This window comes from Ursus arctos, unplaced genomic scaffold, assembly GCF_023065955.2.
Source record: "Ursus arctos isolate Adak ecotype North America unplaced genomic scaffold, UrsArc2.0 scaffold_15, whole genome shotgun sequence".
In the NCBI taxonomy this organism is placed as follows: Eukaryota; Metazoa; Chordata; class Mammalia; order Carnivora; family Ursidae; genus Ursus; species Ursus arctos.
The window spans coordinates 40,424,915-40,442,661 of NW_026622819.1; the positions used below are offsets into that span (position 1 = coordinate 40,424,915).

The 17,747-nt window shown below is 42.3% G+C and overlaps 1 protein-coding gene across 6 annotated transcripts in view; it reads left to right on the forward strand.

Moving 5' to 3' along the window:
* Window positions 1-17,747, forward strand: part of HMGXB3 (HMG-box containing 3) — a 44,583-nt gene that overhangs the window by 13,042 nt on the left and 13,794 nt on the right. The window contains exons 6-15 of one of the 6 annotated variants that reach the window (XM_026510749.4): window positions 1,727-1,858; window positions 4,316-4,387; window positions 6,168-6,314; window positions 6,411-6,583; window positions 8,193-8,368; window positions 8,510-8,607; window positions 11,065-11,163; window positions 12,756-12,905; window positions 15,773-16,074; window positions 16,586-16,713. In XM_026510749.4, coding sequence (XP_026366534.1) covers window positions 1,727-1,858; window positions 4,316-4,387; window positions 6,168-6,314; window positions 6,411-6,583; window positions 8,193-8,368; window positions 8,510-8,607; window positions 11,065-11,163; window positions 12,756-12,905; window positions 15,773-16,074; window positions 16,586-16,713 — 1,477 coding nt within the window. Of the gene's footprint in view, window positions 1-1,726; window positions 1,859-4,315; window positions 4,388-6,167; window positions 6,584-8,192; window positions 8,369-8,509; window positions 8,608-11,064; window positions 11,164-12,755; window positions 12,906-15,772; window positions 16,075-16,585; window positions 16,714-17,747 lie in introns of all 6 variants that reach the window. The other 5 variants (XM_026510748.4, XM_048224255.2, XM_026510747.4 and 2 more) reach the window with 5 other exon arrangements.

Sequence of the window (17,747 nt, forward strand, 5' to 3'; positions counted from 1 at the left end):
TCGTCCTGTTTTATTTTGCTATCTTTTGAATATTTTTTATGAATCCATTTTCTCCCTTACTGGCTTATTAGCTATTAACTTTGTTATAGCTATTGTGGTGGTTTCTTGAGGATTAATAGTGAACATCTTTAACTTACCACAGTCTATCTTCTAAAACCTATGGATAAACAATCTATTTTCAGATGAGAAAGTTGTCATATCTTCAACAGGAACAGCTACTGCAACCTAATTCATGGAGAAATTACAGGTTTCTCCTGAGCCTTTGCTCTCCTGGAAATTGTTATTCTTTCATGATTTAATAAGTGTCAGCCAGACTCTTCCAGAAAGCTTTTATAAATAATACTTAAGAATGAAACATCAGCCTCAAACACTAGCATTTTTTTCCTGAAGTTATTTCTATAAGCTGCTATTTAGGAGTCTTTCCAAGTTCATGGTAATTTATTTATAGAACTGACCTAACTTAAATTTTTACTCTGCTTTCCTTTCTGGTGGTCTTCAGAATGAATATTCTATATGGAGCCACAGCCTGAGCAAAGATGAGAGGTGTTTTATATCCCAGTGATGATAATTTCTCACAAACTATAGAATCTTTTACAGTTTACTAAGTGACATATTTTCTTCTTACCTCCTTTCTCTTTAGGATATAGGAAGGGCAGGTGATTTTACAGAGGAGGAAACCCAGGGCCCAAGAGCTAAAGTCATCCAGTGTGTTAGTGGTAGAGTTGGAACTCAAAGCCTGGTCTCTTTCCCGGGTGCCACATACTTCACGCTCATCCTTGACTTGCTACCACTTTTACAATTTCCCTTCCCCTAGGCGTTCTGGCAGAGGTAGTTTAGGGAGATGTTTGCTTTTTGGCCAGTCTCGGGAAGGTGAGATTAATATCTGAGTAAACACCTGTAAGTGACAGAACAAATCTGACAGGGAAATGTTTTCTTTGTAGCATTAATCGAGACATGGAGCATGGCTAGTTTCTATTTGCAGCTGAAATGTAATAACCTGTTATAATCATTCTGTTCAAAGGGAGATGGAGTCATTGGAGATGGTGAGAGCCAGTAGCTGAATATATCCATATGCAGATAAATTCTGTCAAGTGTCAAAGGACTTGATTTCTTTTGGAATTCCCTCTTTTTTTTTAGTGGCATTGTCCGTTTTTATATCTCTGAACCCAAAGTCTTTGGTTCTCTGATTTTTAACAAGAATGAAGATGAAGCAAATTCTTCGAAGTATTGAGGACTGTAGGGTGCAGCCAAGTGCATGGAAGCAATCTTGGACCAAGAACCAAAGACTTCAGAGTTCTAGGTCTAGGTGTGCCCTGATTCACTATATAGTTTGAAGCAAAGCATTTAACCAACGTGAACTTCAGTAGTTACAGTATCTACTTCACAGCATTGTTCAGAGTGTTAAATGAGATATTGGTAAGGTGTGTTAGCACTATGTGGTACTTGGCTTAATTAGTGGTAATTATTGCTCTCTTTATTCTTCTGATACTTCTCTGTGTAACCTTGGGCAGCTGTCCTTCCTCGTGTGAACCCAGTTTCTCCATTTCTAAAAAAATGAATTAATTGTATCTCAGGACCATTCCAGTTCTGACCTTTTAAGATACTAGGAATTGGCTATCCTTCTGCAAGCTGGCATTTTCCTGGCATTGTTGTGGTTCTAACGGTCATCAGGCTCCAGGAGAGGTTACAGTGTGGTGTTGATTCTGACCCGCTCTTTTCCTTACAGACCACTACATACACCCGCCGGGGCCATGGGACGTGCACCAGCCCAGGTTGCTCCTTTACATACGTCACCAGGCACAAACCACCTAAGTGCCCTACCTGTGGCAACTTCCTAGGAGGGAAGTGGGTCCCAAAGGTAAGGTCCAGTGGTCATTACTGCTTTGGAAGCCCCACAAAGTGGGCTTCCTGGTCCCCTTTAGAACAGAGGACTTAAAAAATAAATACTCATTTTTTTTTCTGACTATACAAGTAAGTCCGTTTCATTGTGACTGTTTAAAAAAGAGAATAAAATGTTACCCACAATCTTAAGCCATCCAAAGAAAAACCATTGTTAATATTTTGGTGTATTTTCTTTCAGTCCTTTTTCTGTGAATATACAAGTTCTGTAGCTTTGTAGCTTGCCTTTTTTCCCCCCTAACTTAACATATCATGACAAATACTCTTAAAGACCATTATCTTTAATTGCTTTATAACTTCCCATGAATGACTACACCATGTTGATTTATTCATTTCCTGCTAGGGTTAAATTTTTAACAATCCACCCTCCACATTGACTGCTTAGTTACTCAGATGCATAACTCACCTCTGCTTGCTTTTTAGCTCAAAGTCCTTTCAGTATCCTATAGTTCTGTTAAACGTAGAGGTCCTTATCCTGATATTTAGGTCTTTCATAGTTAAATTTCCAAACATATACCTCTGTCTCTGTTTCTCTCTAAGTAAGTGATGCCTGATAAATAAATGAGCACCAGAGTTAGGCCCCTGTGAAATTCAGTTCAACATGTTTTTTGTTACTTGTTTCATGCCGCACTGATAATATAAATCATACATCTTGCCACATTTTTTATATGACTACAAACTAGGGTCAAAAGAATTAGAGTCGTCAAGGATGGGTTATAAAGGAGATGGTCTTGAAGGATCAGTAGAATTTGGGTAGGTAGAAAAGGAAAGAGAGGGCATTGTTTTTGTGAAAATCGCTTAGGCTAGGTTTGTGTTTGTTACATGTCTAGCTTAGCATGGTCCAAACTTATCCACGTAGAGAAAACTTACATAGTGGCGTACCTATTAAGTTGCTTGGCAGTTTCTATAGAACGTCTCTGGAAAATACTGGCATGGTAACTTTTGCCCTCTGGCTGAGTGTTGGGAGTGCAGGGCATCACTAATTCCAGGAGACAGAACAGGTTAATAATTAAGAATACGCTTCTGGAGGCGCCTGGCTAGCTCAGTTGGGAGAGCATGAGACTTTGCATCTCAAGGTTGTGAGTTCAAGCCCCACATTGAGTATGTGGAGTTTACATACAGACCTCCACAAACAAACAAACATGGAAGAAAGAAAAAAACATGTACTTGGTCTCTGCACCAGGTTCCTGGCACCAAGGTCCTAAAACCCTAGAAATTTCCTGAGCGATAGAGGAGAGAGGAACATCTTTGACGGGGATAAAAAGTACACTTCTGGAGTCAGCTTTCCTCAGTTTAAACTTCTGCCTCCCGGGGATTTTAGCTGTGAAACCTTGGGCAAGTCACTTTATGTCTGTTCTTTATTTGGTTTATCTTTCATTTGTGAATGGAAATTAACAATAGTGCCTACCTCAGTAGAGTTGGTGGAGGGATCAAATGAGATTATCCCTGTAAAGTGGATGGCACATTCCTAGTATAGATTAATTCCTCAGGGGTCACTGCTGTCACCGTTGGCAGCAATGTAATTGTCTCTATCATTGCTCTTCACACTATCACTTCAAGGGACAGGAAGGACCCAGTGCTAGTGTATTTCAGGAGATTTTGTTGAGTTTCTTTTGCTCATCATCTCTGTTGTGCTGCTGTGCAGCCATTCGGTTTCCTCCCACCCTAATTATTCTCCCCCAAATGTACTTCCTCAGCTGCAGTAGAGAGATTGAATAGGATAGTCGGGATCCTCCTGGGCCCTTCTTCACAGATGCACAGCAGGTGTGTCAAATGACCTCATTTCTTGTGCTTTTGCATGGAAGAGTTCTGACTGATCCTATGGCCTTGTCTCCTTCAGGTTCTGTTTTTACTTTGGCTTTTTTTTCTTTGTCATTTGTCTATTTTCCCCCTTTGAATGAAATAACTTTTGAGCCATGGTTCTTTTTCTAAGATCAAACTCATGATGTGAAACCAGTTTTTTTTCTTAGTTACTTGTCCCCCATCTTGACTTGCTAAGTCAGATTTTTTTCTCCAAAGGTTTTTATAAGAACTACCACGTAAAGAGTAGATGCTATGATTGCTTAATCTCATAGAATCAGAATAAGTGAGCGTAAGAAAAAAGATAACATTTTAGCATCATTGCACTTCGAATTTTAGAGATAAAAGTGACTTTGGTTTTTAGATAGTTCAAGTCCAAGTCTCTAGCTGAGGAAAAATAGATTCAAGAGAAGTGACTTGTTAAGTTCACATAGCTAATTATGTCAGTGCTTTTCCACTAAATCACAATTCTCGGGCGTTGCTATGCTGTTTAGCTGCAGAATCTTAAGATTTCTGGAGTTCTGATTTTTGAAGCAGCAAGTATAAATAGTTTCTAAAGCTCCAAATGTGTTCATGCCCGTCAGGAAATGACTCACCTTTTCTTGTATTGTTCCAGAGTTTATATTGGCTAAAATTAGCCCAAGAAAGTTTGGCACCGTTCCCAATGAATTGGATGGAACAAAAGATGGTATATAAAGCTCTTCAGCCCAAGGCTCTCTGATAGTGGTAATTGAGGTCTCTGTGAGCGGGCCACTGGTAGTATTTACCTTCCATCTTAAAAGAAAGTGACATCTAAGGGGGCGCCTGGGTGGCACAGCGGTTAAGCGTCTGCCTTCGGCTCAGGGCGTGATCCCGGCGTTATGGGATCGAGCCCCACGTCAGGCTCTTCCGCTATGAGCCTGCTTCTTCCTCTCCCACTCCCCCTGCTTGTGTTCCCTCTCTCACTGGCTGTCTCTGTCTCTGTCAAATAAAAATAAATAAAATCTTTAAAAAAAAAAAAAAGAAAGTGACATCTAAAAAGGGCAGGCTGAGCTAAGGAAATGTGAGCTCACTAGCTAGTTTTTTGCTCTGATTCCTTAAATTGTTCAGTCTCCCTGCAAAGGATTTTTATCTAAAATAACCCACTTAGCGGGCAGTGTTTTGCTCAAAGACTTCATTGCTGGGGTTTAGTTTAACTTGTCTCCTGTTTTCTGCTAACTTTTCCCTCTCCAGCAGCCAGTAGGCTCTGTGCAGTTTACTTGGAATTTTTCTCTATTTACTTATCCTTAATGGATTATTATTGTGTGTTAGAATCTGGGAATGCTTTACTGGAGATTTCTTAAAGGTTATCCATATTGGTTTTTAACCAGGGGCAACGTGCTGCCCAGGTGGCTTTGGAAATGTGCGGGGTTTTGGTAGTCAGTGACTGGGCGGAAATACTGAAATTTAATAACATTAGCCATAGATGCTGATCTTCTGTGATGTACAGGGGAATCCTGCACCATGAATTGGGCCATCCAGAAGGCTGTTGTACTGCTGTTGATGAACACTGAGAGCCTGACTCCTCTTATTTCATGGTGGTGAAATGAGGGTTCTAATGAAGTTTGTCTTAGGTGACATAAGTAATTAGATGTGAAGCACAGCCTAGATGGAACTCAGCTTTTATCCTTGTTTATAGTGCCTTTTGCTAGTCATATGGAATTTAAAAACCTTCTGGAGACCCGTTCTGGAGACAACCACTGTTTTTTAAAAAAATTATATATGTGTATGTATATAAATATAGGTGTATGTGTACAGATGTGTGTATAGATAATAGTATATTTTCACAGCAGTGCTGGTGGAATAAAAGCTGCTGCACCAAGGAATTTTTTAAAAGTAGGTTGATCTGAAATAGCAGCTGAGTAAGTTTGACTATTTTCTAGTAAGTAATATGAGTTAATTTGACCAAGGGAGATGTTTGTGGCATGTGTCTAGGTCAGCCTCAAGATTCACCTGAAAGAATCTGGGACAAAAGAGTTTTCCCCAGTAGAATTGGAAGCTTTGAATCTCTCCGTGTGAGATTTGAGCACATTGGGATTAACCGAATCTCATAAAGGGATCACCAAGACAAACAGTCTAGGACTTCTAGGCCCAGTATGTCAATATGTCCGCTTCTTTCTAGACATAGAGAAGCATTGAACAAAGGTCAGGCCCAAAATGCCAACGTTTGTTTGCTGAAACTTAAAGAAGCTATCAATGAGAGATTTGTTAGGAGAACAGCTTTATCCTAACGGGGGTGTTGAATACTGTAGTGAAAGGGACCTAAAGTCAGAAGACTTAGATTCAGGCCAGTTTTGTACTTGGGCCTTTAAGTTAGCCTGTCCCTTTCCTGGGTCTCCATCTCCTGATCTGTTACATTGTTGTCGTGAGGATCGAGTAAGAGAATACTTGTGATGTGTTGTCTGCTGTAAAATGCTGTATGAATACAGGCATTCTTATTTTTTTCCTAGGAAAAGCCAGCCAAAGTCAAGGTGGAATTGGCTCCTGGTATCTCCTCCAAAGGCTCGGTGGTTAAAAGAAATCAGCAGCCTGTCAACACTGAGCAAAACTCCCCTAAGGAAAATGTCTCCAAACTGACTTTGGAGAACTCGGAAGCTGTAAGCCAGCTCCTAAGTATGGCTCCTCCAAGAGAAGTGGGTGAGGAGAATGAGTGGGAGGAAGTGATCATCTCAGATGCCCATGTTTTGGTCAAGGAAGCTCCTGGGAATCGTACAGCAGCCACGAAGATGCCGGTGGTCAAGAGTGGTGTGCAGCCTGAGGTCTCTCTGGGGACAACTGAGAATCACAGTCCTGGACCAGACATACCACCACCAGCTGAGAGGACCAGCACCTCCAGTCCTCTCCCTGCTCCTAAGAAGCCCACAGGGTAAATTAATGTGCTCGTATATTATAAGATTGTATTTAGAATAGCATGTTGGGAAATGCTCCTTGTTTTATGCTATGTCCTTATAGCATTCCTGAGAGGGAGGAGGTCCCAATTAATGGTTCCTATTTTAGAGATACAGAAACCAGGGCCTAGAGCCACGGAATGAATGATTTGCCTTGCCCTCTTACACTCTGCTATCTATGCGTTGCTGTTACGCTCCTGTACATCTCTTCTTGTCATTTTCTCTGAAGCAGTTATTAGCTGCTGGTACAGGCTGAGGGCAATGTTACAAACTAGTATCCAATCCTGGATACAAGATTTGGAAAGAAAGGCCTTATTAAGCCATCTTATAGAGTGATTCCTGTCCTGGTGGTCAGAGAATTCAGTTCTGGTTGTGATCTGTCTCTTACTCCTGTTTGACCTCGGGCATTGTCCCTTCATGCCCGTTCTCTCCTCTGAAGAATCTTGAGTTGGGTATTGAAAAAAATCTAAAATTTAATGGCTGACCTTAACAGACTGAAAAAGATATGGGCTATTTTTCCTCCCCCTTCCCTCCTTAAAGGCCTGACTGGATTTTTGATATGGCCCCTTCCCAGGGGCTGTTGTGGTCTTATGACTAACGGCCCTTATTTGCCTTATTTGTTGATATTGGTGGTTCTCAACAGGGAACACTTTTGCCCCCAGGGGACATTGAGGCAATGCTTGGAGACTTTTGGGTATGTGACAGCTGTGGGGGAGGAGGTGCTGCAGGCGTCTAGTGGGCAGGGGCCAGATGTGCGGCTAAACGCCCTACAGTGCACAGGACAGGCCCTGACAGACATAGAATTAGCCAGCCCACTATGTCAGTAGTGCCAGGGCTTAGAAATTCTGGTGTATATTATTTGATTTAAAACGTTTTATTATTGAATAGGAAATATATTCACAGGGTTCAAACTCAAGAGATATAAACTGAAACAGATCTCTCTTCTAGCCCATCCTCCACTCATCCATTTCCATTTTCCACGCAGTCTGTATTCCCACCTTCCTGTGTTTCTAGTCATAATTTTATACACATACTACTTACATGTATATGTATAGATGTGTATGTGTGTATATATTTTTTTCCTACCTTTTTTACATAAATGGTAGCATAACTTATATACTTCTACATCTTGTCTGTTTTTATTTAACAGTATACTTTGGGGTGGTTCTGTGTTCTTAGAAAATGGAGCCATGCAGTTTAGACCTTTTGTTTTGGGCAAGTGAGTCACTTGGCAAATGTGTATTGAGGCCTTCTGTGATGTAGACTTGTGCTCAGCACCAGAGCTCCAGAGAAAATGTGGCTTTTGTTCTGCACGGTCGCTCAGCTGCCCTCATGTGGGAGACTGTGATAGACTTTAAATACTGATTAGAAGCAGATCAGATAGTATAATTACAATAGCTGTTGGTATTCTGCATTGTGGGCACTGTTTTGTGCTTTTTTATCTTCATAGTGACCCCATGAAATATCTGTCTAAAGCCTGACAGTTGACTACACTCTCCCTCTACTACAATGCTATTTGGAGATTGTACTTTTGTTTTCTTCCCCTTAGGTCTGGAATTTTTAGATTTGCCTTCTTGTTTTTTTCAGAGTTGACCTGCTCACCCCTGGGGCCAGAGCCCCAGAGCTTAAAGGCAAAGCTCGGGGCAAGCCCTCGTTACTGGCTGCAGCAAGACCCATGAGAGCAATTCTCCCAGCCCCGTCTAACGTGGGCCGAGGCAGCAACGTGGGACTGCCCAGGGCCAGGCAGGCCTTTCCCCTGAGTGGTAAGGGCTGGGACAAACCTCAGAGTGGGGAGCTGTCCAGTGGGAAGGGGACAGGAGTGGGAGCTGCTGAGAATGGAGATGAGAGACTTAGGGAGACTCTGAATGCACTTAAGTCACCAGTTTGGCTCCTGATTGTCTCAGATAAAACCCCCTCTGTGAGAACTTGTGGCCTGAAGCCAAGCACGCTGAAGCAGCTGGGCCAGCCGATCCAACAGCCATCTAACACCAGTGAGGTGAAGGTAAGACCCATTCTCCAGAGGTGGGGCTTTCTGGGCGGCCTGCTGCTCTGAGAACAGGACTTCTATTTAGTGTCTCCCCCATAGGCAAAAAGCCTATTCTTATACTTGGTAGATCTTTGGAATGAGGTTGAGCATGAATGAGTTATTTAATTTTAGTTACATTTCTTTTCTTGTTATAAAATAAATGCATGTTTTTAAACTTTTAATTTCAGAAATAATTTTGAGGGGTGCTTGGGTGGGTCAGTCGGTTAAGCAGGCTCAGGTCATGATCCTGGGGTCTTGGGATCGAGCCCTGCGTCGGGCTACCTGCTCAGTGGGGAGCCTGTTTCTCCCTCTCTGTCTGCCGCCCCCCACTTGTTCTCTCCCTCTCTTTCTCAAATAAATAAAATCTTTAAAAAAAAGTTTTCTGAAACTTAAGAAACAAATTGCATTGCAAGAGTAAAGGTGCTACAAAGAGCACCCGTGTACTTTTTAGCCATAGTCACTTATTGTTATCGCCCATTTTGCTTTGTCATTTGTGCTCCTGTGTGCTTCTAACATACAGGTGACTTAAGGGGAAGTTACATGTCCTTTAGCTTCTTAATACTTCAGTGTGTATGTCCTAAGAATAAGGATATTCTGATACTGACACGTTGGTAAAATACTTCGGTCTGTCATTTGCATTCCCATTTCATCAGTTTTACCCAGTTATGTCCTTTGTAGCATTTTCCACTCTGGTACAGGATTCAGTCTAGGATTAGATAATTGCATGTAATTGTCTTGTTTCTTTAGCCTCTTTTGAAAAAACGAATGCACGGCTGTTGTAGAAAATTCAGGTAAGGCAGAAAGAAAATAAGTCCTTTGTAATCCTGCCACCCAGAACTAACTACTAATGGCAGTCTGCACCCATTCAGCCTTTGAGTCCTTTCCTATATTTGTGTGTGTTTTTTAGTATGGTTTTTTTAAAACTAAAAAACATGGCTCTTACTCCACATTCTGGTTTGTAGCCAGTATAATCCATTCAACTTAATGATTGCCAAAAAGTCAGTGTATTCAGGCACACTTAGTCTTAGTTTTTTTGTTTTGTTTTGTTTGTTTGCTTTTTTCTATATGTGACTAGAATAGTTATGATCAAAATTTCCTATATCACCATTTTTTACTAGAAATCTTTTTGGGTCGTGACCCTCAATAACACATTTTTATATCACAGCCCAGTAAACTCACCTATACCTGTATACATAAGAAGTATAAGGAAGCTATCTATGTCTTTATTATATGCAGTCACTTTGCTCTTTTCCATTTTGCAAAATGCTGGTTTCAGCTCATTAATTTTATGAGCCCTCAGTGGATTATGACCTGTAGTTTGAAAACCCTATTAGACCAAATTGAAATAGGAAAATCAGGCTGGCTTCTCCCTTACTGTATATTCTACCAGGCAATTTCCCTTGCTCCAGATGTGCCCCCAAAAGAGTATCATCTGGCTTTTACTTTGAAGGCTGATCTGTTTGTCACCCAGATGTGGTGTTAGCACTGGGTGTGTGTGTAATTTCTGGGTATAGAAGGCTGGTGATTTAGTCAGCTTCCACTGCTTTGTAGACTTCCAGCCCTGAGATTCCCTTTACTCGTGTAAACTCCCCGTCTTCTGGGTAAATAGCTTCCTTTGGACTGGCAACATTGGGTGTTATGTGTTACCAGCTATAGTCCTTTTGCTAGTCATAAGCCAGTTAAGTTACATGAAATTGTATATTTTAAATATCAACTTAAATTCAGTATTATAGAATAATTACTTTTAGAATGATATCTTCTTCATCTTCAGTTGTATAAGTAATATTTACATTCTGTATAGAACATTGGAAAAATTTTTTTTTTTTTTTAAAGATTTTATTTATTTGAGAGAGCGCGCATGAGAGAGCACAGAAGGGGGAGCAGCAGAGGGAGAGGGAGAAGCATACTTCCCACTGAGCAGGGAGCCTGTGTGGAGCTCGATCTCAGGACCCTGAGATCATGACCTGAGCAGAAGGCTGATGCTTAACTACTGACTGAGCCACCCAGGTGCCCTGAACATTGGAAAATTTCATAGATGGTGGTAAAAGGGGAAACAGTCATGATCTTCCTCTCATCCTGTGGCATGTTAGTGTGAACAGTCTCTCAGACTTCCTTCTGTGCCAGAATTATTCAACCACATATTTGTGTAACTATCATAAGCTTTTCTGACTTGGTATTAGTTGTCCATCTGATTCACAGTGTTTCTAATGTGCAGTGTTAGAAGCTGCGCAGAAGAATGTGGCAACCGTGGACTTGGAAGTGACATTCAATCTTTGGTGGGCTGGTGATGCTGACTGGCATCCTAGAGGGCTCACATGAGCACAGCTCTAGACATTCCCTGGGACACTATTTTCTCAAGCCGTTTTAGGACACAGGACCTCAGCAGTTTGAGGTTTTATATTAAAACACTAAATCGCTTGTTCTGATCCACAGCTACCAAATGGCCCGGCCAGTAGGACATCTCAGGTGAAAGTTGTAGAGGTCAAGCCTGATATGTTTCCTCCATACAAGTACAGCTGCACGGTAACGCTGGTAAGTGTAGCCAGGTGATGGGTTGACATGGAGGTGGTTTTGGTTTTCTGGCGGAGGATGAGTATAAGTCTGAGGGAGGTGGGGAGTGGTAGTTTGGAGTGACAGTAGGGTCAGGGGTAGATCATTGGTTCTGAAGAGGCCATCACTGATACAAATGACAGCTGCTGGGTGAATCAGCTAGGTTTTTCCTGGGGGAGATCCATAGAGCGTAGGCCAGCTGAGACCTGGATATTTCTTAGAGAGTAATTGGAGATGAGAATCTAGTCCAGCTTTAGCATTCAGCAGTTTTTGCACCTTTTTGCCTCAGAAGTGCTTTCTACAGATTAGCTTGAGAAAGTTCTATTTTTCCTCCTTTAAACAGTCACATTCAGTACTGTTATCTGAAAGCATTTGAGAAGTACTTTGGTAAAGCAACTTTGTTTCACTTGGCATTTCCTACCAAGGTTTTCCCTCCCCAACCCACCTTTTATTTTTAACACACATGTATTATCCCAGTAAACAAATGTATGACTCTGGGGGTCATTCTTTCGTAGGGTAAGCCACATGGAGCAGTGGAATAAACACTGGAAGGACTTAGTCCAGAAGTGTTCTGGCTCTGCTGCCAGCATGCCACATGACCTTGGGCAAGGCTCTTTGCTTCTCTGGTCCTTAGTTTTCACTATCTATAAAAGTGCTTCATCATTTTGGATATCATGTTGAGGCTTTTCTTGCTCTTAATATTCTTTAATTTTCTGGATCCTTAAGGTGTCAGTTAGCCACGTACCTTTTGGCAGGTTCTCTGGTTGAGCTGAGTAAGATACACAGATTTTGAGAGAACAGCTAGATTTTTGAAAATTCTAAACTGACAAAGGCAAACATGCGCAGAACCATTCATTTATTGAAAAAATATTTCCTGAGCACCTGTCCTGGCCAGGCCCTGTGCTGGGGTTTCCGTAGTAACAAGACAGCATAGTATGGTGGATTAGTGTATAGTCTGGCCTGATCCTTAAGGAGACTGTCTCCTTTATCCTGGGTATCTGTTCAGTTTTCTTTCCCCAGAGACCTAATTACTATTCCCTTCTCCATGCCATCTGTACCTTCACTTCCCGGTCCCTTTGGCTACAGGAAGCCACTAGGGTTACCATCTGGGGGAACTTTCAGGACCTTTCCTTTTGGCTGATTAGATAGCAGCTTGTCATAGGAGCCTAGATGCCAGAGATTTGAGCTCAGGTAGTGCAGAGGTCATGATTGTCTTCAGGCACGGTGTGGACTCTGCAGTTCACCACAGTGTCCAGCACTCTGTTAGAGAAGGCCTGCTTCACTCTGCCGGTGGCCTGGACCCTGATGACATTTGAATTTCTGACCCTTAAGAGATCACTCACCTGTTTCACAGATGGGGAGGAGGGGCTTGCCAAAGTTACACAGGCTGTAGTAAGTTGAAAGGGGATAACTGCAGAAAAAGGATCTTGTTTCAGGGCTCTTTGGTAGTTAGTCTGCATCTACTTTTGCAGTTGTCACTCTCTTCTCTGATTGACTGATAGCTGGTCATCCTGGTTTTTAATTCTTCCCAGGTGTAACTTTTGTAGAATTGAAAATTGGTCTTACTTTTTTAGGATTTGGGCCTGGCTACTTCAAGAGGCCGGGGAAAGTGCAAGAATCCCTCTTGTAACTACGTCTACACCAACAGGCATAAACCTCGGATTTGTCCCAGCTGTGGTTTTAACCTTGCCAAAGACCGAACTGAGAAAACCACCAAGGCTCTCGTGAGTTCCTTCCCTAAACACATCCCCTTGCCTTGTGTGAGCTCTGTTAGTGCACCTGTTTTAGTAGAAATAAAATGATTTCTTAGTACATGATAGTAGTTAGAACACCAGAATTGGAACCAGTTGTTAAGTTCAGAACCTAGCCGCCTTCTCTCTGGGCTTCTTTTCTTCATTATTAAGTTGAGAAGGTTGGCTAGGTACCTTAATCTCTGAGATCCTTCTAGCCCAGTGGACCAAGAGTTCATTCCCCAAGGAGAATGGGAACTCAGGCTTTAAAGAGAATTTTGGAGAAGAGAGGGATGGAAGGGTTACATTCTTTTAGATCTGAGACCTGGTGGAGGACCTGTAAATAGTGTCTTGGTAAACAGAGAATGCAAACCCTTAGACTTTGTAGATTAGATCACTGCTTCTCAGGTTCCTTGCAGAGCTTTTGGCTCAACACAAAGCTTTACTTCTAGCAGTCTTGGCAAATCTCTCTGAAGTTGGACCAAGCTGTTTAGATAGTAAAACACATTCCACTTGGCTCCTTAGGGCTCATTTTTATTTATCAGAACCAGGAAAAATGGGTATCTTCAGAGGTCCTGTGAATTTCTTTAAGCAGGAAGATACAGCACGTGAGGCAGGAGATAGAATGATTAGGATGAGGGTAAGAAGACAGATCTCCCTGATCTGCCTTGGGGGAAGAGAGGCTGGCATCCAGAACAGATCAGGATCCAAGGTGGAGCCTGGCCACTCCAGATCTGAGCTGAACTTTGCAAGGTGGGCACGCTTGGATGGAAGGGGAAGGCATTCCATACTCAAGGATAAGCAATGGCAAAAGCGAAGAGCTAGAGAAGTTGTTCCAGTCACTTAAAAGAGAAGGATATGTACTGAGGAGTACAGAAAATAAGGGACGAAAGGCACATTGGGGCCGTATTGTGGAAGATCTTTAATGCTAAACCCGGCAATTTGTTTTTTTAGGCTGTAGGGTCACATTGAGGCCCATGTTTTAATGTGCTACTCTTCACTTAGGGTTGACCACATTCTGTCTTGACTCCCTCTTAGCTCCTGGTGACACCATAATCTCTTTTAGGGCAGGTGTATCTATTTCCTCATACCTTCTGACCCTGGAGTGTAGATTCTCAATGTGTTGATTAGTGATTGTAGAACGGAATTGAGTTCTGTATAGATGGAGGCTCTGAACATTCCTTTCTCCTGTTCGATTATAGCTGTTGGTATGGTTTGCAGTATGGAAATGGATATTGGTTCCTAGATTTAGAATAATAAGGTGACCTAATTTTCTGGGTCGGACAAGAATGGTCTAGGGACTTCTAGCCAATTGATTTCAAATCCTACTCTTTGAAATTTATATTTATGTTCTTCTGTCTTTAGCTGATAGCTGCCTACCCTTGGGACCCTTACCTTCTGACATCCTGCCACCTTTCAACTTCCTTAATTTTAGAGAAATAAAATATAATTACTGGTTTTCATAAACTAAAACACTGGTCAGAGACCCAGGGGACCTTTGTGTGTAGTGCTCTTTGGAGCCCCCTGGTGGCCATATATTTCCCATGCAGTTTGTCCTCGGTGGCTATAATTAAGACTATAACATCTTTGGGCAGGAATGGTCTTCATTCCTTTCCATATTTCATTTGTGGCTCAGCGCAAAAGGATATAGTATTCCTGCCAGCTCTTCTTCCAGTCCTTGGTTCAACATAGTCATGACTGAGAATACACTATCTCCCAGGGCAACTCCTAGTGTCAGTCAGCTCTCTGCAGCCATTCATTCTTTCTTTAAGCAAGCATACATTGAATACCTACTATAGATCAAGTCTCTGGAGATACAAAAATAAATAGGACATGGTCTCTTCCCTTGAGGAGCTCAAATCTAGTGGGGGAGAAAGATAGGTAGCCAAAGTTATAGATAATGAGACAAGAGTTGTCGTAGGTGTGCAGAGTTACTAAAAGTTCCTAAAAGTTACTAAAACTTCTTCTTATTAAGCAGTTAACTTCTGCAAAGCAGCATGTAATATGTCCAGCAAATATGAATTAGCATTTTTGTGTGCCCTTATACTGGTATTGGGAATCTGTAAGTAAGCAGGGACCTTATACTCACCAAAGATGGGGGACAGTCTCACCAATTGTGAGTCTGATTTCTGCAGTAAAAGAATGGCCTCTGGTAGCATGAGGGAAGGAGTGATTCCTGCTGCGTTTGTACAGGGGATTAGGAAGAAACCTTCATTGAAAAGGACCTGTTTTTAATGAGCATTTCGGAACTTTGTTCCTGAAAGCCTCTGGTGTCTAAGATAGTTCGCTTGTACCCAGAAGATGAAAGTGTTAAAGAGAAATGCTTAAAGCAGTACAGGTAGTTGTTTACATATCAGAACTACCATTCCTAGAGCTTTCATTGCATCCCCAGTACTGTGCTAAGTGCTTTACTTGCAATATTTTATTGATTCTGTATAACAGCTCTAGGAGATCACTAGTATTTCATCCTTCATTTCATAGGTAAGGGAACTGAGGCTCAGAAAGATGAGTAAATTGCTTTGGTTCACACATGTATAGCTGTTACATGGCGTGTCCAGAATTGAGACCTGGGTCTTTTATTCTCCAAACCCCTTCCCTGGTGAATGGAAGCAGACTCTTGAAACTATTACCAAGCAGTGTGTATCACCCTCTCGTTTCACTGAGAGAGAACCCACCAGAGAGAGAAAGCATCTGCCTTGAGTCACACAGAGAGTTACTCACTGAGCTGGTTCAAAGCCTCGGTTTCCCCGCCTCCACCATGACTGGGCCCATCCCTTTGTCACTTGCAGCCTCTCCGTGTTTAACCCGAGGTTGGTGGTACCCTGCACGCTGGCTGATCCTTTAGTCCGCTCTCTTCCCAGGAGGTCAGCTCACCCCTCCCGGATGTGCTGAGTGCCACAGAGCCGCTGAGCCTGGCCCAGAGGGAGATCCAGCGCCAGTCCACGCTGCAGCTGCTGCGCAAAGTCCTGCAGATTCCTGAGAACGAGTCAGAGCTGGCCGAGGTCTTCGCCCTGATTCATGAACTCAACAGCTCTCGACTCATCCTGTCCAACGTGAGTGAAGAGACAGTCACCATCGAGCAGACCTCTTGGTCGAATTATTATGAGTCTCCGTCCACGCAGTGCCTACTCTGTAGCAGCCCATTATTCAAAGGGGGACAAAAGTAAGCACCCCTTTCAGATTTACCCTGTCCCCAGCTGCCCTGTCTTCCTCGGCCTGTATTGCCCCTTTCTTCAGATAGCCGTAAAGCTATAGCCTTTGAAGGTGTTTCTCTGCTTCTCTTAAGTTTCCTTTGCTTTTGAATTGCTAAAGTAAAATAATAATAATTAGTAATCATCTATTAATTCCATTGAAAAATGCCTGAAAGTTAATGTCACCACATTAGGATTTTATTTACATCTGGACTGCCCAGCATAATGCTTATATTTGGGAGGTCAGGAGGATTGGTTAAATTGGGTAGTAAATTCAGAGTTACATTAATTTTAGGGGTGATTCCACAGACCTCATTCCAACAGAGTGGGAGCACCCACCTAGAAAACCCTGGAACACAGGCTCCAGCACCTTCATTTGCCTGCTTCATTAGCCTTGAGAATTTCGCCAATGATCACTAAGCCCTAGAACTGCATTAAGTTGATTTCCCTTCTGTTTTTCTGTTGGTGATGTTTTGGTACTAGCTCCCTGGCTGGGCCCCAGGAATGCTGGCTGCTGACAGCCAGCCGGCTGCAGGTGGTGACTGCCCAGGTGAAGATGTGTCTGAATCCTCATTGTCTGGCCCTGCACAGTTTCATGGACATCTATACAGGTGGGTATCAACGTTTCTTCCCTAAGACGGCCCCAAAGTGGCTTGGGAACAGCCTGTGTGGGTCGGACCTCTACTCCTTTGAACACTGGACCTTCTCTCAGATGGGGCTTCTGAGAAAGAGGCAGTTTTTCCTCCTGGATGTCTCAGCCCCAGATTATGTTTAATCTCTCAAGTGTTAGGACTCATATCTGGGATCTTTAAACAAAGTTCATAACAGATCCTCACTGTGGAAAAATGGGACATGCTGACAAGTATAAAGAAGAAACTAAAATCTGTAGTAATCGTGCTGCCATGAGATAAACACTTAACGTTATGCTCTTTAATCTTTCAGATGTGTTACTCATCCATACAGAACATAAGGAAGTACAAGATTTATGGGTTTATAGTTTTTCTTTCAACAAAAGTGGGATTGTGCTGGGTGTTATTTTGGAATGTTCTTTTTAAGTCTAGCCACGTATCTGGGCATCTTCTTGTGCCAGCAAGTGGAGAAATGCAATGACCGTTTCTAAGGGGTGCATGTGACTCCATTTTAGAATCCTCTTTGTAATTAACTCATGGTATGCAGGCCTGAATTATTTCCTTTGGGCGCATGCTCCACATGGAATTGCTGCGTGTTCACCCATTCCCCCTATACATTGATCAGCGTCAGACACTGAGCATTCACCATGTGCCAGCGGTGTCCGAATTTGGATCTTGAATTTCCTATGTAGGGTTGAGTGCTGAAGATTAAGAGTATTTGTTATTCTCTTTGTCTTCAGAACGTTATGGTGCCTTGTTTTGAATTCATGCTCTTAATGTCTTATATTGCCCAGTTGAGTTTGTTCTGTTTTATGCTCTTGCCAGCAGTTAGTGAGAACTCCATTTCCCTGCAGTCTGTCTAGGCCAGTAGTACCTAGGATTATATATGTATATTTTAAATTTTAGCTTTATTCTGAAATTTACATATGGCAAAATTTGCTTTGTTGTTTGACAGTTAACGTGAGTTTTGACAAATGCACCGAGATGTGTTAACTGCCACTGCAGTCAGTAGAACA